Source organism: Glossina fuscipes, unplaced genomic scaffold (genome assembly GCF_014805625.2).
Source record: "Glossina fuscipes isolate IAEA_lab_2018 unplaced genomic scaffold, Yale_Gfus_2 231, whole genome shotgun sequence".
Lineage (NCBI taxonomy): Eukaryota > Metazoa > Arthropoda > Insecta > Diptera > Glossinidae > Glossina > Glossina fuscipes.
In genome coordinates this window covers 501,787-527,961 of record NW_023998574.1, presented here as the reverse complement: position 1 = coordinate 527,961, position 26,175 = coordinate 501,787, and the positions used below count along the sequence as shown (strand labels likewise).

The 26,175-nt window shown below is 34.7% G+C and overlaps 2 protein-coding genes and 1 pseudogene across 2 annotated transcripts in view; 2 read left to right on the top strand and 1 right to left on the bottom strand.

Moving 5' to 3' along the window:
• Positions 1-3,341, bottom strand: part of LOC119642598 (max-binding protein MNT-like) — an 11,063-nt gene extending 7,722 nt beyond the window's left edge. Inside the window, exons 1-4 of the mRNA XM_038041789.1 lie at positions 3,219-3,341; positions 2,992-3,160; positions 2,623-2,924; positions 763-1,009 (exon numbers count right to left, since the gene is read on the bottom strand). Of these exons, the coding sequence (XP_037897717.1) occupies positions 763-1,009; positions 2,623-2,924; positions 2,992-3,160; positions 3,219-3,341 (841 nt within the window). The remainder of the gene's footprint in view (positions 1-762; positions 1,010-2,622; positions 2,925-2,991; positions 3,161-3,218) is intronic.
• Positions 3,342-12,020: 8,679 nt separating this feature from the next.
• LOC119642597 lies at positions 12,021-13,708 on the top strand (annotated as a pseudogene).
• A 1,901-nt stretch (positions 13,709-15,609) lies between these two features.
• LOC119642585 (microtubule-associated protein Jupiter-like) overlaps positions 15,610-26,175 on the top strand; it is a 153,817-nt gene continuing 143,251 nt past the window's right edge. The window contains exon 1 of the mRNA XM_038041774.1: positions 15,610-16,022. Within this exon, the coding sequence (XP_037897702.1) occupies positions 15,979-16,022 (44 nt within the window). The 5' untranslated portion in view covers positions 15,610-15,978. The remainder of the gene's footprint in view (positions 16,023-26,175) is intronic.

The following is a 26,175-nucleotide window of genomic DNA, read 5'->3' as shown; positions in this document are numbered from 1 at the left end:
AAAAAAAAAAAATGCCCACTCCAGTTATTACGGCCGCTCTTTTTTTTACGTTTTATACATAATCGTGACTAAAAATTACAACAGTTTATTATCTGGACATATAAGCCACAAATCTATTGGCTTAGTCCATCCCTGTTCAACATACCTAAAAAAAAGAAAAAAGCTTAGAGATGTTGATAATGAAAGCTTGTCATCGCCAAATTTACCCGTCCTAAATGTATTTGCATATGAGTTTTGAGCACGCAGGAATATTCACTGCATTTATAAAGTCGTAAATCAGAATGAACTCGCATGTGCCTGCGCAATTTATCTTTACGATTAAATGATTTACCACATTCGGAACAAGTATATGGTTTTTCGTCACTATGCGTTACCAAATGTTGGAAAAATCAAAATCCAAACACTTTCGAGAATTCGCCTTGGTCATACAATTGCAACTCACCAATGAATCTTGAAGAAGTCTTCCTCCCCAATCTGCAATTGTAGACAAATTCTTACTATAAAACACATACTCTGTGACTGGCTTAACTTCACCTTGGCTAAAAGTATTGCATTTGGAACGATTAACCCTAGGGACATTCTACAATCGGCTACAGAACAGAAAATCGATACAATATATTACTTTGTCTCAAATACTTGGCTCAATACCTAATGTACTTTTATAAATTAGATCTGTGCTACTAATGCTCAATGTCTTTTATTTTAGTCCAAGAATTTATTTCATTTGTCTAAAATTATAATAATAATAATAATAATAATTACCTTCACCATTACTCTGCTGCGTTGGCGCTCGACTGTCAGCTACTGTTACTGTTACTACTTGTTGGCTTTGGTTTGTAGCGAGTTGTTGCCTCAGGGCTTCCATTTCTGCCTTAAGGCGCCGAACCTCCTCCGCCAGTCCTGCCTGCGCTGACGTTGATGGTCCATCGTAGACGTTTAAATAATGAAATATATTTCTAATGGGGCTTTCAGACGGCATACTAGTCGTAATAGCGTCTGCCTGGTCTACCTGAAAATACATAAATAATAAATACGTGAAAATTCAATAATACCTGGCAATAAATTTCTATTTATTACGTCCGTCTCGTCAAATCCTAATAAATCTTCGCCACAGGTGGCCACAATCCGAGTTTTTTCGTCTCCTAGTAATTGGTCCGTCATTATCTTCGTCGTTCACACCAGTGACGTTCGACCGCTGCTCTTCCTACTGTGTAATCGTCTCAAGTCAATCCTAATCCCGTTTAATTTCTCTACAACCTTCTCAGCGGTTATCAAGTGGTGAATTTCCTTCGTCAGTTGTTCAGATAACTCCTGATACAGTATTTTACACCCCCTACGTCCGTCAATACCCCACAACGATAATTGAGATACGGATTGTCATGGATTACGATAAATTAAATCATACGGTTTTTAAGGGTAATCTCTTAGCGGAGAGAAGTTTAGGCTTGAAACTACGCGAAAAGAAGGCCAATTACTACCTAAAGTAGGGTGTAATTAGTTGCTCATTCTCATGTCTGACTATAGTCAAATAATGAAAAGTTTTTTTAATTTTCGATAAATGTATTCGCTCTATAGCGATTATTGCGATCTAAATTTAAACATTCGTTTGTGACGGCCATTACGATGATTTTTTTCGATTTAACCATATAGGTCTTTGTATCTATTCCTTCGCGTATCCCTTTATCTGCCTACTTAGTTACTGTGGCTAGATCTGCAGCCTTAATCAAACGAGTTCCTTAGAAGCTTGGGCAGTTAATATAGTTGAATTGGCACCGCTCAGCGTTGCGAGGCTGTAGGAGAGACGGCCTATTCCAAGTACTGGGCACCAGAATGAAAGTTTAGATAAGGTGCGAATGTTCCCCTCTGGGCAAGGCGAGACATATCAAATACCTCTAACTATTTAATGCATTTTATGGATAACCCCTCGATGGGCCGCACCCAACGGTCAGGCTTCACACATTGTCTAACCTGCTGTGTTCAAAATGTGATTGGACGTATCAGCTCTCACCGAAGTTTCGAAATGGTATGTCAATGTGCAAGTGTCCCCTCGAAGGACCTGGGCAAGCACCAGTCTGCAGTTCAACCAATGACATCACCTCTAATTGTCTAAGCAGAGTAATCGTGACTTTGTGAGTGGGCAACCTGACCCTCGTGAATTCTATTGTTCTTACTAAGCCTTAGAATTACCGGCATGCGCGTGTGATTATGTTCATCAAGTTTGCATTTGCATTTTGGATATTCCATACCTTCAGGAAAGCCAACCCTAATCGGTCCTGGCGAGTATGTGGGCGACATAGAATTGATTGAAGGATGTTTAAGAACACAAACACTGACCACCATTGGTTAGCTTTTTCATTTAGAAAAAAATCCATTTTATCATAAATTTTTTCTACGTTTTTTAAAATCATTTTCCAGCTATCGGTACCTCAATCTTCTCTAAGTAATTGTTGCTTATTCATTATTTTGTGTCCGCGCTTTTTTAGTTATCCGTCATAATTACTATTCGCTAGAATTACACAATACAATTGTGCTGACTCATTGACTATGTCTGGTAGGAATTTTCATCTTTTTGCTGCGACGACTAAAGTCGCTTCCATTTTTAGCAGATTCCAAAAGGCGTACCTCCTCTTCCAAAATAGCAATTTGATGTTTAAGATCATTCCCGTCTTTTTGATTAGCCTGAATTTTTCGTCTCATATTTTGTATGCAATCGGTAGTTTTCTTTAAAATCTCAGCTCGACTCGCCTTTTCTCCTTTTAATGATGGCACTGCTTTTCGCAAATTAGTGAAGCTTTCTTTGATGTGCTCACGTCTTTTGCGTTCCAATGCATTATGGTGGGCCCGCTTTTCTTCTTGTGTGAAATTTTGTGTACTATTCTTTCGTTGATTAAATCGATCATTGAAGCTCGTAATCTTTACGCGCTCTATAGTTAAAGATATCTTTTACATTGCAGACAGATGTCTATTAATTAGCTTTATAATTACCGTTACCTTCGGCTCGTTCGCTTTCTGATCCCTCTCCAGCCGCGTTATATGCCATCACTTTGACAAAATAATAGGTATCAGGTTGTAAACCTACAATTAAATCCCAATTACGTGTAGTCCGTGATAAGTAATACACCGCATCTTCTTCTTCCTGCGTAGTGTTCCAATATTTTATCTAGATGATATCCGTATCGTTAGTTCAATTTATAATTCTGGGTATAAATATTACTTACGCGATGACCTATAAGTCTTCCTCTTATATTTTCGCGTGTTAACTCGATCGACTCCCAAGTAACATTGAAAGCGTTCGAGTTGAAAGCGTGAGTTTTCGGTTCTTGAGGAACTACTAGAGGCATGTTTTCGGCTGAGTATATAAGTACTACTTCACTTTCTGGTCCTTTGCCCACGTTGTTTAAAGTTTGAACTTTAACCTCGTATTCAGTTCAGTAATTATTAAGCGGTATGTTTGCCACAGCCATTCCTATATTGTCTTGACGCTTAATAATTTCTGAAGCCCATTCCAATTTGCCTTTCAGACACCAAAACACTTTGTAGTATATTCCATGACTGTGCTGTTCTTGAGGTAGTAAAGGATCCCAGGTAATGGTCAGATCGTCAATCTTACCGCCCCCTCCACATACATTTTTAGGAGCAATGTAGGGCCTGCCATTAAGAAATTGGTAACGCAATGGTTTACTCTTGATAATAAATCCCACCTGTCTTCGTGTGTGCTATAAATAGGAGCTGGGGTAGAAGGCGTGCCTATACCCAATTCCTTAACTGCGGCAACACTAAATTCATAGAATGACCACGGAGTTAAATTTGAAATTTCGGCTTGCTGTCTACTTGTGTAACGGTCAATTTCATGTGTTTACACATGTGTTGATACATTTACCCATGTACGATTCCAATTAGTGCGGCCTAAGTTTGGGGAAAAAGAAACCCATTATTTTTTCGGTAGACGGCTGCACTGATAGATTTCTCGTAAAGTATCGATCAAACAACTTGAGATTTATGCTCATTGGAAAGGTGACGTTTCGCAGTAAAAAAAATTCTTTTGCTGTTTTTTGTTTGGTGCATTCAGTTGTGAGTTACAGCGTGTTAAAAATGGAAGTGAACAAGAGAAAATTCGGTACATTTTACAGATTTTCTTTGACAAAGGCGAAAATGCAAGCCAGGCGGCTAAAATTGTGAATACTGTTTTTGGTTCCGTTACTGTAACAGCCAATTATGTGCAATTTTGGTTTCGTAGATTCCGTTCAGGAATTTTTGATGTTAAAGATGCACCTCGCAGGTAGGCCGGTCATCGAAAATGTCGATAAAATCGGAGAAATGATCGAAGTTGACCGGCATGTTAGCAGTCGTAACATCGCCCAGGAGCTAAAAATCGACCATAAAACAGTTTTAAACCATTTACACAAATCTGGATTCAAAAAGAAGCTCGATGTTTAAGTGCAACACCAATTAACAGAAAAAAACATGATGGATCGAATTTCCATCTGCGAAGCCTTGGCCAAACGGAACGAGATAGACTCATTTCTTAAACGGATGGTGACTGGAGATGAGAAATGGATCACATACGATAACCCTGTGCGAAAACGATCGTGATCGAAGAGCGATGAAGCACCTCAAACAGTTGTCAAACCAGGACTAACGGCCAGGAAGGTTTTGCTATGCATTTGGTGGGACTGGAAGGGAATTATTTATTATGAGTTGCTTCCATATGGCCAAACGCTAAATTCTGATCTCCACTGTCAACAACTGGACCGTTTGAAGATAGCGATTGACCAGAACCGGCCAGAATTGGCCAACAGGAGAGGTGTCGTGTTCCACCAGGACAACGCTAGGCCACACACATCTACAGTGACTCGCCAGAAACTTCGGGAGTTTGGTTGGGATGTTTTAATGCATCCGCCATACAGTCCGGACTTGGCACCAAGCGATTATCATCTTTTTCTTGCATTGCAAAATTTCTTTAATGATATAAAATTGGAATCTAGGGAGGATTGTGAAAATCGACTACTAGAGTTTTTTGCAAATAGAGACCAGGACTTCTATGAGAGAGGCATTTTGAAGTTACCTTTAAAATGGCAACAAATCATACAACAAAACGGTGCATATTTGACCTAAATCGGACAATCCGAAGCATGTTAAATAAAGTGCTGAAGTTCATATAAAAATAATGGATTTCTTTTTCCCCAAACTAATATTATAATAACGTATAGACCGTCCGTTATTTGCACCATCCATTCCATTCTATAAGGGCTTTCCTTTTTCCAATATATACTACTTGGACACCACCTGGGGCCCCAGTAGCACCTTCTACTACAACATTTGTTTTAGCTGAGATTTCGTTAACGGAAAATTTGACCACACACTCGTAATCCCCGCCATCTAGCATCGTTACATTGTGTACAGTTAAACGATTATAATCGATGATCTTAAATATAAAACGCGATTAGTGATTGTGTGGAACGTATATCTATGGGAATGAGTGCTCACCTACAATTTTCTCCAAACCGTCCTGGTTGTTTTGCAAAATCCCACCGTCATGTTTCCATACATACGCAACTTCTAAAAGTTCAAAAGAAATTGGGTACACACGTCGCGGCTGCATTCACCTTTACTATTAAAAAGGAATTTGTAATAATGACCGTCGGCACATATTGCTAAAAATTGTTGTAAAACTAACTATGAGAATACTTTGCAATTAAATCAAAGTTTACATACCAATTACTGAATTCGGGTCAAATCCGAAAGCACAAATACAGCTGGGTTATTGTCACTACCGAAAACTGGCCCTAGTTGCATACGTTCTTTGGCGTACCATGTGGCAAAATCGTCACCAAATAATTAATTCTGTACCTTCGCCTTGAACTTTAAAAGTCACATGAATTTCCCAATTCACAGTCATGCATGGCTGAAGTTATTAAAAAAAAACTTTCCTTGAAAAATCATATCGCATAACTTCAACTTTTTAATTCACCGGAAAATTCCAAATAGCTCCACTTTTTGATTGCTAGTCTCGTGTCAGACTAAAAGCCACTGATTCTCGTATAATATTTAAGCTGAGTTTAATGGAAACAATACTTCCTAATAATGAGTTTCACCAAAAATTACTGTATTCAGAACTTTACCCATAACTTTCACAGCGCCTACAAAATTTTGCCATTCAGCGAAATTCTTTGTTTGATATTGTATGATGAGATATCCTATTTTTTTACTCAAGGCATGGCCAACAACTACCAGCCAACCATGCTTATTATATCCGCGACATCTTTCAAGGAATTATTGAAAGGTTCTATAAAATAAAACAACGAAACAGCCAACAATTCAGGAGCAGCGTTTAGTAAATCATGTAAGCGCAAAAGATTTGATTCGCCTGCAAAAGGATTTCCAACTAAACTCTATGAGTAAAATAAAAACAAAAGGGAGATAGCACATCTTTTGGCTTTCACACTGCGTTTAACAAATTGTACGTATTGATATAATTCATTATTATATGATTCTTCGTAGTTACTGATAATGCAGCGTTTGAGCTTGTTAAGATATTTTACATTACCGGGAGCACAGACGTGTGTGGCAAAGAAGTAAAGAAGAAATACATTAGAGCAACACACTTTTTCTATCGTTATTTCACTTGACTTTAAGTAATCAGATCGGAAGCGGTTAATCGAGTTTGACGGCGGGATGAAACAAAAACTATAATGTTTGACTGCAAATAAATGATTAAAGAAAAGTCAGAAAAAAGTTATTTAATTCGGTTTAATTACCGGAAAACCCATTTATATGCACTTGCAATTCAACCGGTCTTACGAAAGGTTTAAAATTATATAACCTCGCTTCCTTAATATACGGCCAATTGGCGAGATCTTGAGCGTTGGCAAAAGCAGTAGATAAACCAACGATACGTATATTGCATCCTGTGTGGACATAACGAAATTCGTACGTGACACAGTTACTTCAATGTGTCTGTCTTCTCCCAGTAAATTTATTTCCTCTATAACAATCGCTAATTCTTTGCTGTCCCTACCGTCTCTTGAGAAACGTAGATTTGTTCTTGGCGTTTCCTTTCTAATTAAAGTAATAAATGGTGCCATTGACTCGCCTTCATTACTTGGTGAAATAAGCTTTAATGTCCCTAACCGCTTCTCTAGGCACTTTATCTTGGTTAAGCTTAATCAGTGTAAATTTAATTATGAGCTGTTTAATCCGCTCAGAGTCGTTTGAAAGAACCTAAATGACGTCTACCACTTATTCTCGTTATCGGACTCTTTAAAGTCCATTAAAGCAACATTGCTTAATACGCGCGATTTACCTATGTCGTATTAAAAAGTCGTTACGTTTCGAAAGTGAATTATTGTCAATTTATTATCGGTTGCCCGGCTTATGCATGTTTGCGATGGCTTAGGGGTTCATTTGCAATTTGGTCCTGCGCCGGTTGTAAGTGTGCTCCTATGCTGATAGTGTACATGCTTTTTTTTCTTTTTTTTTTTCTTCTTATTTGTTTTATTATGCTTATACTCAATTTTATTGTTAATTAATATAAGTTTTGCATTAAGAGCCAATTGAACTCGCCTGTTATTTGTTTAATTGAGTTTCTAGTATAAGTGGAATAAATAAAATAAATAAATAAATAAATAAACAATTAGTACAACGTCCTGTAAATATTCTCTTGTCTGGCAAGACCGGCTGATACATTTTTTTGGTGTGGTAACTATCAGTTGAGAATCCAATCGCTAATTCTTTCCTTAACCAAAGCTTTCAAAGGCGCAATGTAAACAACCTTAGCTCTTTCGTTATTATTGTCTGGCGATTTCTGCCATTATAGTTTTACCTGAACTTGTGGGTGACCCCAGCAAAACGTTATTATCAGTATGATAAGGACAATGAAAGACTTGAATTTGTATAGGATTGAAATGCGTAAAATTATATAAAGATTCATAGATTTTTCAGAGCACTTACAGCTATAGAACTAACTCTTGAAATCCCACTGTTGTCGTTCAAACATTTTGCACACTTGCAATATATGCCCTGCAAGTATCGAATCATTATTACGCAAGACAATCGCCCGCAATGCGTGTTATATTTTACACTATGTACGACATGTCAGAGACTAGAGCAAACGATTTAACATAGCCACGCGATAGGCATGTCTGCATTAATATGTTAATTATATACTATTAATCTGAAATTAAATTGAAATAAATAATAAAGTTATAAATGACAATCAGTAAAGAGAAATGCAAACTTACCATTGGAATGCAACGAATATTGCGAATATTGTTGTTCAAACATTTTGCACACAGGAGGGTGGCGATGGCGCGCGGAGGAACTTACGACCACGTGAGGTTGGTGTCCATTTTCTCCCTGAAATTTGTTCCGTTCAGTAATATTATCAGCACGAACCCGAGCAAATTTCTCCGGTGTACCTCACTTCTGCTGCATAACCCTGGTCTTCGGAAAAAGGGAATTTGTCTCACTATTGTTGCTTGTAGACGCATAGAAGATTTCGTACCCTCTTCGAAAAGCTTCATGGGCATCTTCTGTTGGAAAGGCTGGTTTTAGATATTTTGAGGTCCATGTTAAGCTATTCAGCTTCTTTCTGGCAACCTTGCGACCTTGTTTCAAATAGCAGAAGGCGTCTTGGTTGAGCGTGAATTCTTGTAAACATTCCTCGCATTGCAGCTGCTCACGAATGTAGCGTGCTATACCACATCCTGTACGTCTCCTGAATAGTTTTATACAATTTTTATAAGCGTGGCATTCGATTTTGCCCTATTTTGAAAAATTTTCTGTTAATTCTTACCACTTACATTTGTACAAGTGCTTGAAATATAATATATAATCTTGTATATATAAATGTATAAAAAATAAGCATTTATCTCGATTCACAGTCATCTGAGAGTATTAAATGAGCGGGCCTGAAATCCACCCCAATGAAAGACGATTTTTCTGATGAGTAGTAAGCCGTTAAAAAAAAGCTTTAATTATATGATGGAAAATAAGTGTAAACAAAAATGTATTCATGCATTTATTGAAAAAAAAATGTAATAATATACATTATATATAAACCGTAAAAAAGCGATAACCATAAAGTATTTGAATAGCAAAAAGAAAAATACATCCAAATGTCATTAATTAAATAAAATGCGAAAAAATAGCAAAACTAATTTAAACTTGCATGGAGTTGAAGAGCCTTGAAGCATATGCATATGTGTACATAGGTATTTTTATAAGTTATATAATAATATAATAAAATAATCATTTCTCGCTTCTTTAGTATATATCATCCAGCCAATTAATATTTATAGCGATAGATGGCCACACCAGTACCAATTAGTATTGAACTCATTAAGTAACGAAGCAAATATAGCTTTAGCTGAAAGATTGGTAATCGATTTATAAAATCTAATTTTGTTACTCTACAAACATTTGGTTTATTCGCTATACCTTAGATATATAATATATATAATATATACTTTGATATATAATCTTTTTTATATAAATGTATCAAAAATATAAATTCATCTCCCCTTGTACGTCTCTTGAATAGTTTTATACAATTTTTATAAGCGTGGCATTCGATTTTACCCTATTTTCAAAAATGAAAAGAATATTCTCTTTCCATATATATTCATACAAGTGCTTTGCTTGAAATATAATATATAATCTTTTTTATATAAATGTATCAAAAATATAAATTCATCTCCCCTTGTACGGCATGATGGTCCGTTGAACCATTCTCGCGTGCCAAATACAACTTCCTCAAATAAACATCATGATTTTAATAAAACTAATATTTTACTGCTGGAATCTCATCTTTCACACATTACGGTCGATTTTTCTGCTGAGAATATTGAAACCCTTCCATCATCATTCTATAATGTATTAAACATAACGTTTTCTGTGTCGCAAGAGTAGTTTTCTTATTCCGCTTCACAAATATGGAAACAGGCATCACGTTGAGAACTATAGACACACTGATTTTTGTAAAGCTTTGGACTTAGTTAACCATAACTTATTGATCTTCACACTCCAGCCCTCCTTCTTCTCTTCCTACTTATCGGCTTTCTCCTGCATAAGATAGACGCTTTTGATATGTTTACGTGTGATTTTAAGAAAATGACCCAAAGTTTCGTTTGTTTGGACAAAAGTTCAATAACCGTGTAGTGCCAAGAAACATCGCAGCATAATTTTGTGATATAACTCTATTGATCTTTTTTCTCAAAGGTTACATTAAATCACTGCTTTGATTTAACGAAGCACAAACACTCGCTGCCCTTCGAACTGGTATTATTTATATCATGATGAAATAAATGCTAAGATTAGAACTTGGTGTCTAAGAATTGAATTTTTAAAATGCCCAGTTAAAATTAATCTGCACTGAGTGAAACCTTAAAGTTAAAGACCTTATATAATAAAAGTTAAATAAAATTAATATGTAAATTAAATAAAATCAAGTCAGGGGTTTGCTTTTCATTATAATTCCTATATATAATCGAATAAGTAAGAACCGCGAGCTTTCCCGCTGCTTCTTCGCTTTTTTGTTTTAAGTTTCTAGGAAATGTCAAATTTTTTGGTGCAACGAATTTCTCTTGAAACATTGGTTTTTGAATGCGGTATTCACCACATCGAGTAGGAAGCCGTTCAAAAACCGTTCGAGGGATAATAGGGAAATCCTAAAAACATTTTAGATAATTTCAAAAAGAATTTTGGTTTTTATATTAAAGGGTCAAACCTTCACATCGAAGGAGGCATCATTATCGCCGCAGTACTTTATAATCCTGCGCCAATGAGGATCGAACATGAGTAGGAAGGGGTTGCCGTATATTATAACAAGGCTCCGTGCGCGAGTTATTGCTAAGTTAACCTGCTTCTCGTGTTCGATGAAACCTTGTCCAAGGCGCAAATCGTTTTTTATGTAGTTCTCATTTGATCTCACTGTTGAGATCAAAATGATGTCGCGTTTCTAAAAAAAACCAAGCGAAAGCAACATTACTATTAATTCGAACATTAGTGAAATTTTATGAAAATTATACCTGTCCTTAGAATTGCTCCGCAGAACCAATTTTGGGCATTGCTACATTGGCATAATCAAAAAGGTCGCGCAATTGTTCAGCTTGTTTTATGTACTGTGTTATAATGCCGATGGATTCCGGTTTAATGTTTTTTCGATACAACTTAACTGTCATTAGAAAGACCTTGAAAAATTAAATAAATGTTATAAAATGCTAATAGGATTGTGCCCTTAAACTAAATATAACTTACCATCTTCGCTTCATATATATTTCATCATACATATTTAACCAGGGGGTGTCCTTACCGCGCGCTACGGAGAAGAAAACACCATGTGTTTTCGCTCGTCTCGGTGACTGCGGCAGCAGTCCGAGGCTGGACGTCTAGGTGAGGAAAAATATCCTTATAGTATATATAGTAAATACAAGGAGATTTATTATTTATTACTTATAGTTTTTTTCTTTTCTTTTTTTTAGATCCTTCCGAAAGGAAGCATTTCAACAAGAAGGAAGCAGATACAAAAATATTAAACAGGCTTCAACGGTTCATTTCGATTAGTGATTTTTAATTACTCTAACACAATAAAAAAATTAAATTCTGAACGTTACACAAATGATGTCCGTTTACATGAGCAGAAAGCTAAGAATCGGAGAGAGGAAAAGAACCAGGCCATCAGTGGAGATTGCAGAGATATTAGAAAATTTGAGGGACGTTATCACCTCGGAATGGTCCCGCGGCTTCACGTCCTACGACGGCTGTCTCCTCATCAACAGAATTAAGTACGCAGGCACAGTCCAGTCATTTTTAATCACCTAAACGACTTAGAGAAACGCCACCTGCGGCTGCTCACAGAATACGCCATTGCAAAGTATATGAGATGAGCAGCTGTAGATATGGCACCGAATTCAGATTCGCTCATTTTATCCTTCTCTTATGGCACCAAAATCGAAGTCGCATCACACGTGACTTGCTCATTTAATTACTCTCAGATGCTTACAAACTGTTGACATTCTATAATGGTTTTTGTCCTGGCCGCCAATACGAAAAATATGTGCACGAAAGGCCTCCAGAAAGTGGAAATCAAAAATTTCCAATATAAAGGTTTATTGAACAATAGTTAGATGTAGTAAATGGCACCGAATCGTCATTTGGCTCTTCATCGAACAGTGACAATCTGATATTATTGTTCCATGACACAAAACGATTCAACTTGAAATTCATCTCATTTCCGGCTATAAGTAAGCGTATGAGTTTGGAACTTAACTTGGAAGCTGGTCTTTTTTTTAGTACACATAGAAAAGGAGGAAGTTTTACTACTATTTTTCATTACTCTCTCCTATTTTTTGATTCGCGGTATTACTGAATTCTTCATAGCATCGTCTGTTTTTCAATCGAATTCGCTATACCTCCCATTGAATTGTAAACAATTACAAGAAAGACATCAATTGTCCAACATTTAAATTTAATTTTATATATTTTTATTTTTTATTTTCAACGTAAGGCAATTCTGCGGCGCCATATCATGGTATAATAAAGATAGTATATGCTATTTAACCTCCTCTGGCGCTGCTAGCTTAAGTAGTAAGTCCATTTTTTCCATTAGTGTCAAGAGTGTCCGTATAGGTTCTTTCAAATTCAATATTGGTATCAGGTCGGTTAAGATATGATCGATGTACTCCTTTTGGCTTCACAATCACTATATTCACTGTTTGTTCCAAACTTTCGAGCTAATCATTGCCCGGTCATATCAAAGTCGACACAATAAAGTTTAAAGTTCTTTTATTTCTCGGTTTGAGGTACGCTACATGTATTTTTATTTGCGCGGTTCCATGGAGAAGAACAGTAAAGATGGATGGGAAATATTGACATTCGATGTTATGGTACACTAAATCTCGTCTATCACGTGTATTAATTTGATAGTACCGAATAATATTTTGGCGAAGCCCACATAATAGCTACTATCTGTGAGTTGTAGCCTATAAACATTATACCAAAAATAAAGAGGAAGATAAAGTTTACTCGCATGCCATAAGCGAAGCAATGCGTTTTATACGAAACGGTGATGTGGATATAATGTTGGCTGGAAGCGGAGAATCGTGCATTGATCCACTATCAATTGCTGGATTTTGTAGAATACGAGCCTTAAGTACAGCTTTTAACGAAATTCTAAGCCAAGCCTCGCGACCTTTTGACAAGAATGGCGATGCGTACGTTATGGGTGAAAGCGACGCAATATTGCTATTGGAAGAACTAGAACGTGCTTTACAACGTAAAGCAAATATTTTAGGAGAAATTTTGGACTACGTGTTATCAGGTGACGCCTATCAGAGCACTTATAAAAGATGAGCACATAACTAAAGACGACGTGACATATGCTACTTCCACACCTGCGCGAGATCGTATTGAGGCCCAAGCCATATGCAAAGTTTTCGGCGATCATGTTAATAAAATTAGAGTGTCCTCTACGAAAGATCCTTGCGTTCAGTCAAATTTTTTAGAAATAGAGTATGGTGCTATTATTATAATAGGTCTGAACACCATAGCCTGCTTTACTAAATACTCATTCTATACGTTTAAACGAGAATTCCTCCAAAGAACGGTGCAACAGAAAAATTTACTAAAATTTGGTGATAATGATAGTTCTTTTGTTATTTTTGATCTCATCAAGAAGAAAAAATTGCAGGCTGAAGATACTCATTTATAGTCAAGACAGTATTATGATCTGTGTTATTATTATTATTATTATTACTATAAATTTAGCCACAGAATAAATTCTAGGACTAAAGACTTAAAGCACTAGCATCTAAGGCTTTCAGCTTTATTAAAAACTCTACCGCACTTGAGATCTGACGACCATTGAGTTGATAGTCGAGACTCTTGCCTACTCGGCCACTCAGGCGGATACTGTCTGTATATTTTCTATATTGTTCTAAAAAGTGCTTATCGGTAATATAATGGCTTCTTTTTATTATTTGAAGCGTAAATAAGACTATTCTTCTTTGTGTACTTGTGAAATGACTTTGTTGAAATTAATTGAATTGCATTGAGTTGAATTTTCGCTAAAACGGCTGAATGGCATTACTGGTTTTTCCCTTTACCTCGTTTATTAAACAAAAATTCCCTTTTGTTGAGAATGGCTAGAGCACAGAGTTGCTTTCAATAAATGTAAACATCCTCAACAATAATAAAATTCCTTCCAACCATCATGAAAATCTCTCTGACCATTATGAAAATCTCCCCAACCATGACAAGAATCTCCCCGACCATTATAAATATCTTCCCGACCATCATAAAAATCTCCCCAACCATCATGAAACTCTCCCCGGCCATGGTAAAATTCCTTCCAACCATCATGAAAAGCTCCCCGACCATCATGACCTAATATTTATTGAAGTGATTGGATGGATAGATGTACACAAAAGCAGGTTTACTTTTCCGCACAAAATAAAAACGTGCCATAAACCGAAAAGAGTATGTAGTGGTCTCCTTAGATACCTGTTTTTAAGTATGCACATAATCTTACTTATATGGTTTGCGACCTAATGAACATTTTGGCAATAAGCTTTAAATTTGGATCAAGGCACAAAGAGATGTTCTAATTGAGGCCTTAACTGAAATAATTTTCTGAAACTAATTGAACTGCATTGAGTTGAATTTTCGCTAAAACGGCTAAAAGCCGTCATCTGGCTTTTCCCTTTATGTCGTTTCTTAATAAGAACTCCCTTTTGTTAAGAATAGAGGGAGCACAGAATTGCTTTCAATAAATGCATATCCTCTACCATGAAAAGTACCCCTGACATGCAAACTAATTTATACATGTTTATATACATGTATACTTAAATATGAATCCCGTCCGCATACACATATCTGCAAAAAGCACAAGAAATTTTCAGATTGTTTGGTGCTGAGGCCAATAAGTGAGAAAATCGGCATATCCCTTGCACTTTTCATTTGAATTGTATTGAAATGAAGGATATAAAGAATAAACAAAAAAAGGATTTAAGATGTTTTATGAAAATAAAAAATCGACTTTTATTATTCTTTTTATGTAAATCCATCTTGCAATTCATCGGAAGAGATTTGAAACACATATCTTTTTTCAACATATTTACATCTATTGTATTTGCAAACAATGCAATCTGTCTACCCACCATTATGAAACAATAATGCTGCAAAAATAAGAAAAAATAGTATTATAATATTGTTATAATATAAAATAATCATAAAAAATTCTGAAGATATAACAATAAAATGTTTTAATTTTCATTATTCTCTTTTCCGATATAAGTAATACAATTTTTTTTCGTTTTCAAAAATTGAAATGGAAAAGTTTTTATTTTCCACTCTTTTCTCGAAATAAATAATAAGATTTATTTTTCTATATTTATTTTTCGTATTTCAACTTTTCACGCTTATTGAAAAATAAAAGAAATTTGCTTTGACATATGTTTAAGAATCAGGTACTTCAACTGTGTTATTGCAGGTATGTTTTGTTCTTCTTCTTCTTCGGCTATTCAACAAATTAATAAAAAAGATTTTATTGGCAGCTCTGTGTTTTGTTAGCCGCCAACATTAGTTGTAGTTCATTAGTTTGGAAGAAGCCAGAAGCCAACAGCAATTCGGAGGGAAAAGTTGTGTCTTTTTATTAGTCGCCTTCAGATTTTTGTATACATTTTACAAATTGAATTTAAAATTGAAATTGTACGTTTCCTTGCGATCTTAAAGATTTTTTCATTTATTCCTTCGCAATATAGTCTAGTTTATAAACCGAAATATACACATTACAAATATAGTGTATAATAAGACAACAAAAGTTGGGCGTTCTTGTTATTAAGTCTGAAAATTAATTAAAGTGCATTTGTAACAAAAGAAAACAAACGCCATTTGTTTTTTATTTAGAAAAAAAAAAAAATAAATAAATAAAAGAAGCGTGCTATTTACGTAAATTATATACAATTCGAAAAAACAAACAAAATGATGAGCTTTGAAGGTGTTGATGACAGCAAACCATCTAGCAAGTAAGTAAAAGCAAATTCAAAAAGAGAATAATTTTTACCAAGGAATTAAGATTCTCCATTTTTTTTTTTGTGATTAGTCGCCTTCTGGATTATTCTTTTCTTGCGTCCTTGCCAAAGATTTCTTCATAAGCACTTTCTTTCATAAAATGTATCTTCATTCGGAGTTGTAACAAATAAAAAATTTGTCCTACGCTTGGATGTTTTATCATGTGTTTGATTAAAAACAAAAGTAAAATAGTGCAGTAAGGCGAAAAGCAATTATGTTGGACGTGCTTTTTTCCTTTTGTAGCATTTCCTGTGTATTATCTGTTGAATCACAATAAACATTTAATTAAATACTTTTGTTTATAGAAAATGTAGAAAACTGTTTTTTTTTACGATCCAAGGCTCACTTGGTTTTCTAAGCACGTGTGATTTGTTTAGCCGACAATAAGAAGTTATTCTGCTCGTTTTTGTCAAAAAACAGTTTGGTCTTTATTCGTTTGACATGAGTCATAGGTAGTGCCGAAAGTATTTGTGTAAGAAGAAAAATGAAATTGTTTTCCTTAATTTTTGTTAATTTCGCACTTTTACGTCATATTTTCCCTACTTGTTTAAAGAACATCCGCCATCTATTTAGAATTTTTGCTTTTTATTCCATGTCTTGTTGAAATAATTTATGGAAATTCAACCAACACGAGTGCTTGCTCAAGTTGTTTAGCTGCTTAAATATATATATATATATATATATATAAATAAATAAATATATATATATAAATAAATAAATATAAATAAATCTATAAATATTATATATTTAACCTATATATTTAACCTATGGTTAAAACATACACGTATTTAATAAATATACCATTTTTAAATCAGTGCAATTGGATAGTGATAATGTTTAAAGCTTTGTATTACAAAGAATTGTGAATTTCTTTAAAGGAAGTTTCGTTCAATTTTCATCTAAACTCAATCGCTAAACTACTTTAGGTGTCATTTGTGTATAAATGCAAAACCGATGAAAACATCGAATCGTATAGTTGCACATGTACCACAAATTTTATCGCAAACATTGGTGCCAGTGCAATTTGACGCATAAGATCCTTTTTGCAGATTTGCAGATCGGTAATCGAACGGACCATACGCTAAGTACTTGTTCCATGTTTTACCGCCGATAAAACTTTTAATTGGTTATTATTGGGTTCTTATAAGACGGATTCATATAACACGGCAGAAAAATTCTGATCGTGATCGTGATATCGGGTTTTACTAAAGTTCCGGGGGAATGATATGTTATTAAAAGCAAGAACATCGCAATGGGAAACATTTAGTGAAAATATTATTACGGTTTCGGTTTGTTGTCGACATCTCATGACTTTCCGGTCGCTTGTTAACAAGTTTACAATAGTTTTAGTGAAGCTGTAGACGAAATTTCTAGTTTCTCCCATTGTACGATAACAACAAAAGTAAAGGTCTTAAAACAATTGTAAATTGTGACTTGTCATAACATATTGACATATTTAGATTGAAGTATGGCACTATTTAAAAGTCATATGGATTTGTCGAGTAGTGGCAACATCACTATGTCATCCTACGATCTTATTTAGAAGGGTGTGAAGATAAAGTCGAATTTACCTATCAAAGATACCTACCATTTCCGATAGGACTCCTACCATCTGTGTTAACGACTTAACAGAGCTCTATTAAATAATTACAATTAAGATGTAGATGGATTCGAAAGCCTACTTCTTCTATATTAAAAAAAAGGAAAATGTTTCTATGGACATTTCATGAGTCTATATGAAAATACTTTCGAAACGAATTAAACAAATTCAAAATCTGCCTATGGGAGCTATTTTTAACGCCTTAGCGAAAAATAGCTATGGAATAACACCCATACTAGAAAGCTGTGCTAAGTCATTAGCAGAGTTTTCTTATCAGAAATGGTAAGTGTCTCTGCTAGTTAAATTTTAATTTATTTTCACTCACTTCTTATTTAGTGTTATGTTACTTAATTTTTTGAAGATTGCTATACGAGTATTAATACTCATTGCAAAGTATCCTATCCTATCTACTTATTAGCGATATTTTGGCCGAAAAAATAGTTGTGTGAGTCATTGAAATGTAAAAGAAAAGTAAGACGAAATTATTGTTAAAATTTTTTCACACATCGGTAATTAAATAGAGTTCATAAGCATTCGCAAAAAATTTAGTTTAAAAATAAAAGAAACAATAAAAATAAAATAACTGTTTCCATTGCAATACCGTTAATGAAAACGATTTTCTGACTTTCTAGGCGTCTTCTCTTTCCAGCCATAAAAGTTGGCAAAAAACGTGTGCGTGCATTTAGTTTTTTTGCAGTTTCCACTTTAGCAAACATAGACGGCGTCAGAAGGACGCCACTATAATTTTCTGCTCACTCTTCAGCTTATTCATAGAAGAGCTGTCAATAAATGCGCCTTTGTAACCAAGAGTGTATAAAATTTTTACATAGGCGAGTGGTCAGGCAGTTAGGAGGATAGGTTGTTATTGTCAATATTGTTGTTATATATGTATACGGCACTGTCTATGTATATTTGTATTGTTTATGTACATACTCTATTATTTTGATTTGTATAGGTCCGGTTCCTGTGCACATAGATTAGGAGCCTGAAGTAAGCATAAATTGATATGTATTCGAGCTTCTTTAACGTTTTTTTTTCGTAAATGAGTCAGGTGCTAGTGACATTCATATCCTTGAAGCAAAAAAAAAAGAAAACAAGCTATTTACACACCCTTATGTGTATTAAACGTTGAAAGCCACTCCTTTACCTGGATTAAAGAAATTTTCTTTTCATTAGTAAGAGGAAAATTTTCAATTTCAACTCAATGAAGCCTGAGTTGATCTTGATTCGATTAAGAGTAAGAGCTTGACTTACAGAAAATTTAAATAAAATTTTTATTCATTTTGATTGTTAATCAAATAACAGTGGGCTGTCGGCAAAGCTATATGCTTGAAATAGTCTCCAGACTTTATGTAATAGGTATTCAATATTAGTGCTTTTTGGCATATATCAGTTAGAGGGTTTGTTGTGATTTGCTACGTTAGATTTTCTAATCATTAACGTGATCTTTATAACGTTCCGTCATAGAATTTTCTATTTTTTTGATGTCTGCTTCTTACTTCAAGAAAACTTGAGTAGAAAGATAATAGGAATGGAATTGCAGAAAGAGACATACAAATGGAAAACAGAAAATTTTCGAAAATTGATTAATCTACAAATACAGCAGCAAGTAAGAAAATTATGAACTTTGTGTAAGGCTCGCCGTCGATCAAAGAAAAAATCGAACAAAATTAAATTGGATGCTTTATAATATTGGTTAAGCGTTGTAAGTTTTTTCTATTTTTGCACAGATATTGCAAAATCGCCCATAGAATACAGACCTGTTTGTTGTACTAATAGTTAATAAGTAATGAAAAAGAAATCTATTCTCAAACTCTAACCGTTATTACCATTTATTCGGTCAGGAATATGTGTGCTACAGAATGGATAAACATGCTTAACTTGGCTACGCATTTGATGCCGATCAAGAACAAAGGCATACAGGTCTCTGAAGTTTCTTTCAGAATGTTGCAAATGTTGTGATACGTACACAAATTCTTTTTACTTATGACATCGCTGTGATCTACGGTTGCAAATTTTAGGCAACTGAAGTTAAAGCAAGCATACCTATCTTGCCATAAATTTAAACATATAATGCTTTTGATGAAATTTGCACATCAAAACAGTTTTCGAACCGAGAATCCTAATGTACAAATAACGAAGAGATTTTTTGAACCGTATTACGGTCGTTGGCGTAAAAGTGGTAGACAGTCAGGCGCATTCAGCAAAGTATAAATTAGCGAATGTTGTGTTCACGTTTGAAGCTATAGTTTGACTTTTATTGCGAATAATTTGTAACAAAGAAAAAATCCATACATAAAATCCATTTAAATGACAGTAGGGTTAGTCCGTTTCTTGACGTCATGGCTTCTGTGTTGGTTAAAACATTTAATGTGTGTCCATATGGTCAGTGAAATTTCGATAAAATTATCTAACAACTGGTTAGCTGGTTGTGCCAAAAAAAGTCTCTTTTCTCCGTTATTTTAACCATTATCTAACAATTATATTATATATTGGTTGGCATATACCGTACGATTGACGCGAAACCTGTATAATTTAATAGCTATAGTTGGCATACATGTGTCGACATTTAACAAACTCCCAAGTATTATATTGCAACCCCATTAAGTCGTTTTCAAAAACAAAACGAACATAAACAAACCGTAAGATGTTGTTGTACTTGATTGGAAATTGTAAACTAATACATATGTCGGAAGCCTTAAATAACTTCTCTTTAGGGTTGCTTATCATGCATATACATGGATTACATATTGTGTCAGTATTATCAGCTGTCATCGTCCACTATTTAAGCTAACGCGAATGAATGCATTTGCATGCACCCTTAGCTGAATTTGCGTATTGTGTTACTTTAATAGTCTTATATACGGTTTTAAAAAAAGCAGATAGTGCACTTGGTTAGGATTACTCGACAGACTTTCGCTTTTGGTTTTGAAAAGGTTTTGCTATATTGAGTTATAGGTTCAGGTGCTACGTAAACGGGCACTAAAAGGTCCTTGGACTAAAGACGCCTATATATCTGTATTTATCTGTATATATTTTTGAATGAGTTAAGTTTATAAGCGAATGGTCAGCACACTTATCTTTCTTTTTAATATTTTACTAAAATTTATTTTTAGGCAGTTGGCTTTTATAAAAAAATCATTTTCAATTTTAAAAAATTAGCGTAGTTTAATCTTGGAAAGAAACACGATTTGACAATATTTTCAAACATATACATAGAGAATTATGAAGAGTACAAGGATTATTAGAGCAAGATTCAATTACTACATATAATCTAACTGAAAGGAGAAAAAAAGTTAACCTTCCTTTCTATGCCGAAGTTTAAACATATATCTGCACTATTGAGTTAGTTGGTTCTTAGCTTGTCTGCGTTTTTAAAGTTCATCGATGGATATTTACGAAACTATCTTTGCGCCTTCATTAGGCAGATATCTCCATCAACTTTTCTTAACTTCAGGTGGAATTTGAACTTCTCACATTTCTTAACTGTACAGATTGGTACTAGGGTTAAAGAGAGACAAAAAGTGGAGAGAATATGTATGTATGCCGCTCATATCCAAACGGCTATAGGTACGGTTAATGGAGAAGTGCAATCTGTAAATTTTTAAAATTTTCTTTTAAAATTTTTTCAAATCTTCAAAAGGATCATTTGATTTTTGCAATTTTTTCATATATTTAATGGTAAACATAAAAATCTTTAGCAGCTTTAACTAAACTTATGACTTATATAATATATCATGATCAAATTCGTTGATGGCGAGTAATATTTACAAACGAAAAACGATGATACTAATAATAAAAATGACAAGTAGGAAAGTTATATTCGGTTGTAATCGAATCTTTTATATCTGCGACCTTTATCATAAAAAAAAAAAGGAAAAATAAAATGGGAAATTTTTATTATGCATATGTTGCAGCCAATGAGTAGTAAGCAAAAAACAGAACTTATCAGTTTGTCACTGGAAACTTGATAGACGGCATAAACGGATCCTGAATTTTATACTGATCAAGGATATATATATTTTAGTCGGCGAAGCTTCCTTTTATGCAAACGCTTTTACAAGAAAACTAAATTTTATCAATGAATTTTACTGTATAATTAGGTGCATGCGGCAAATTTTTGAACTTATTTTTACGGATACTATTGGATCGTGCATGGAATAAATATAGAAACGTTTGTCGTTGTGTCCTGTGTAATTTATGAGTGATGAGCAGAAAATCCATTTTTTTCCTCCTTTGAAAGTAGAACTACCCTCAATTTACGTCGTACTGTGGGCGTATCCTTGGGCCGAATTGGTTCATTTTCAATACATAAAATTTAAGTTCGACCTTTGCCACAGGCGAACTTGCTTAACTCAATTCAGAATTTCTAACGTATTTTGGCTTCCTTCTGTGTGTTGCAAACGTTTTCACAAAATGAATATTCCCCATGCTTTGGTCACGGCCAATAAATAAGATAAAGTGTTCAATTTAAGCAAAATTTCAATACACCATCAATGGTAACGAACGTATGTAATATTTAAATGAAATTTGCTTATATTATTTAATGTGCATAAACGATGTGCAACCATGTTGTGCACTTTACATTGCGTTGCATTTATATGCGATATATATCAGTAACTATTAAAATTACTTAAAAGCGATTATCTGCATAATTTATGGAACTGGGTCAAAACATTACTTTTGTAATATTTTTTTGATTGTATTATATAATGTCTTAGCATATAATTAATCGTAATTAAATTTACTAATATGGCAACAAATATTTTGGAAAACATATTTTTGTTTTTCTTAGTGCTAAAATTATAAAAATTGCTTGTAAAAGAAATTATAGATCGGATAGCTTTATATGTTTGGGCCGGTAGATACAGATGATAGAGATACGTGAATGGAACAGGGACTGCATGATATCAATGTACACCTTTTTCCATGCACAGGCTGTGGTCGATATATTTAGCAAAAAAATGTTTGAATGATTAAATAACTTTGGTTAAGGAATTCTTTTTAAACATTAAAAAAAAAAACATGTGGATGCATAGAGTGTATGCTTTCTTTTCAGTGGCAATCCTGAGGAAAATTTGTCTTCAAAAACATATTGCGTTGTCGGAATTATAAGTTGAGTACATCAAATTTTAGAAATTTATATGAAAATAGAACGGCTAACATAGCTCTGAAAGTCGCCGCTGATGAGAGCTTTTGTGATAATTTAAATTCTTTTATTTATGTGAAAAGAAAAGACTAAAAAGGAATGAGAATAGTTTGAGTAACAAAATACTGTTATGAATTCGCTTTTCTGGGTTACGGTTCGTATCACTGGATCGTGGATATTCTTTTTAAGAGAAATACGCTTACACGTTTTCATTACAAGACACTTTGATTTGTTGAGCTTCTAGTGGCTGTGTCGCAATTTAATCATTCTAGCTTCTCATCGAGTTTCTTACACCCTTGACACCTTGGTTGTTTGAGCCCACCAAGAGGTTTCTGCACAAGACATATTTTTCCTCTCTATTATTCTATACCGAGCTTCTGACACTACTAGTATAATTCCTCAAGGGTATCGCCCTTTAGATAAGCAAGTGTGAAGTCCAGCGTATCAACGTCCACTTTTAAAAGAACGGCTAATGCCATGAGGGTTCTTATTGATCCCGTTCTAGCAACCGGTCCGAATATGTCATTAAAATCAACTCCATGATTTTCACCGTTTTCAGTTGAGGTTCGTTATGACTAATTTCATTTTCTATTTCGATTTCTTGATTTGGGGTTTGCATCCATTTGCTACTCCTGTTCAAGATCAGTGTCAAGTCGGAGGTAATGTCTCTGCTGAATAACATTTTTTGACTTTCGGGATCCCACAATCGATACGTCTTTGCTTTTCTAGAGTAGCTTACATACATGGATTTTTTCGATTTCGCATCAAAGTTTCCTCTTCTTTTGACCTTGTCCAGTGTGTACGCAATTGCCAAATTTGGTGAAATATCCCACCACTGGGCTTCCGTTCGTCCACAATTTAAAAGTAATCTCACCGTTAAGCCTTTGCAAAGGACATCCGTTGCGAATGTGATTTGCGTTGAGTATGGCTTTCGCCCAAAGTCCTGCGCATAGATTCATTTGGGTCAACATACAAAATGTCCAATTGCGTCCTATTCTTATCCTCCGACCCGCCATTTTATTCAGGGGAGTATCCAGCACATCTTGCATATCTTCCTGTTTTAAATAACCTTCGAATTTGTTAAGTGCGTACTCAGTACCATTATGCGACCTGAGTGTTTTAATTTCCTGACCGGTTCTATTTTCCACCAAACGTTGGTATTCTTGAAATACTTCGCACCACTTGGTTCCGTCGTCGATAAATCTAAAAACATAACGTGAGCCTCCAAGGCAACTAACTTGAATGAGACATACGTCTGTATGCAGGATGCAAAATTGTAAAAATAAAAACTAAATACAGTATCTTGGCGCATATAGCTAGTGAGCATAAGCGTACTTCAGAAGTGCATTGCAACATGGCCGCAATAGGCTGCTATTGTTATTTTTGGCGTTTGACGTGTATTGATCTTGATAAAAATATTTGTCATTTCAGTTTAAAAATGAGTCTTAGCGACGAACTGTTCTGGGCATAATTAGCGATTGTGATTGTTTAGGCTTCACTGTAACGACTTTTCTATTTCCATCATATAGTTGTTCTCGAAGGAACGGCAAAACTTTTGTTTAACAAAATGGAGACGAATTACTTCAGGCGTCTTAAAAGAAGTAGGCTTGCCTGCCCTTGCAACAGTTGGCGGACAACAGCAAAATATTTAGGAATACAAAAAACAAACTTGATTGGTGTGAAATGACTAAACAAGCATTTAAGACGGATGTATAAGCAATTGCATACTAGTGCGCTCCTTGAACGAAATTGAAATTGTAACTTAACAAATGCTCGTTCATATGTGTTGGAATCAACGAATAAAAAGCGCTACGACGTTGCACAAAACCCATAGGAAACCATAAGAGACTTTTTACAGTTATTGAATGAAATTGCATTTAAATTCAGCTTTTAATCGAGTCGATACACAGTACGTACATTATGGATTTATTGAATGAGCAGCTTACAATGAATTGAATCATAATGATTGGCACAAGTCAATCTACCTACACGGAAAAATTTGCAAACACCAAACTTTAGAAATGATTTATGCACGTATGGGGGCTTCCTTTTACTTACGTAGTAAATGGGAGAAAAATTTTTTATAATTGACTGATTATAATATTCCTTTCTTTTTTTTAAAACCAAAATTAATGCGTAGGCTTCTTCTTAATACAAATCCCAACATAAACCTAAATGTTGTATATGTTTCTTAAAGCTCCCTTTTTTCTTTTCTCTCTCTCTCTCTCCCTTTCTCTCTATTTATCTCTATCTCTCTCTCTCTCTCTCTCTCTTATATTCGAGGTAGATGTCTGTTTGTGAGAAAACAAGAGAAATTTAATGACGGTAGGAAGTGACAAACAAGCAGATTGAGGAGGCTTTCGCGCGTGCGCATACAAATATTAATCGGGGTAACAAGATTTTTAAGGTGTGTAACCCATTTCTCTTCACGTTGATCCAATGCAAATAAAATTAATGATGTCTTTTCGTTAAATGAAAAAGAAAGAAAACATATGAAAACCAAACCAACACTGAGCCTTATGTAGGTGTTGTGTTAAATTTATAACAAAACAGAAGAAACGCAAGTTTACACTTTAAACGAACAATGAAAAAGTTTCAAGAACGAACAAATTGCACTTAACTTTGATACAAGTATAAAGGCAAAGAAAAACCGCAACAACAAAGAAATAAATAAATAAATTGTTAGGTCATTAAACCTTAGTATGCTTGTAAGTATTGTTGTGATTATACTAATAGCATTGACGTGCTATAATCTGCTGTTTGGTGTCTATAACAATGATACGTGTATGTTTAGCACGTTCGCTCTTACTTTGGATAAATTTTTTCTGCCCTGCCCGTCATCCCAAGCACATACATAAAAATCGCAAAATTTTCCATTGGTTGGAAGTGTCCGAGCTGCCCGATCACAGCAATTTTCTCATCGAACTTGACGTGGTGGCTCTCATAAGACATTTTTTAAGATAGTATTTTTGTTGCAGGTTGCAACCTTATCATGTAAGTTTTTTAATTCCTTAATTAGCCTGCAGATGTTAATTTTCTCTTAACTTTTGCGATTATGGGAGAACTGCCGCTGATCAAAAATGTATACGTTAAGAAATTTCTAAAACGAATTTATTTGCTTTCCAGTGAGTATCCTTATCTTCGCACTTGAAAATCAGAATATCTGCACTTCGTATTTCTAAGCTTATTAATGGAAATGAAAATACTGGTATAACCCAACTTTTGATGCAAGTGTTCATGCGATGTTCCAGTTGTCCAATCTTGATTAATTACAAAGTCTTACACGCGGATCTACGCGGCTAGTCGATCGCCACTGCTTATTTTATTGCAAAGTTTACGCCGCAATGTTACAGACAGA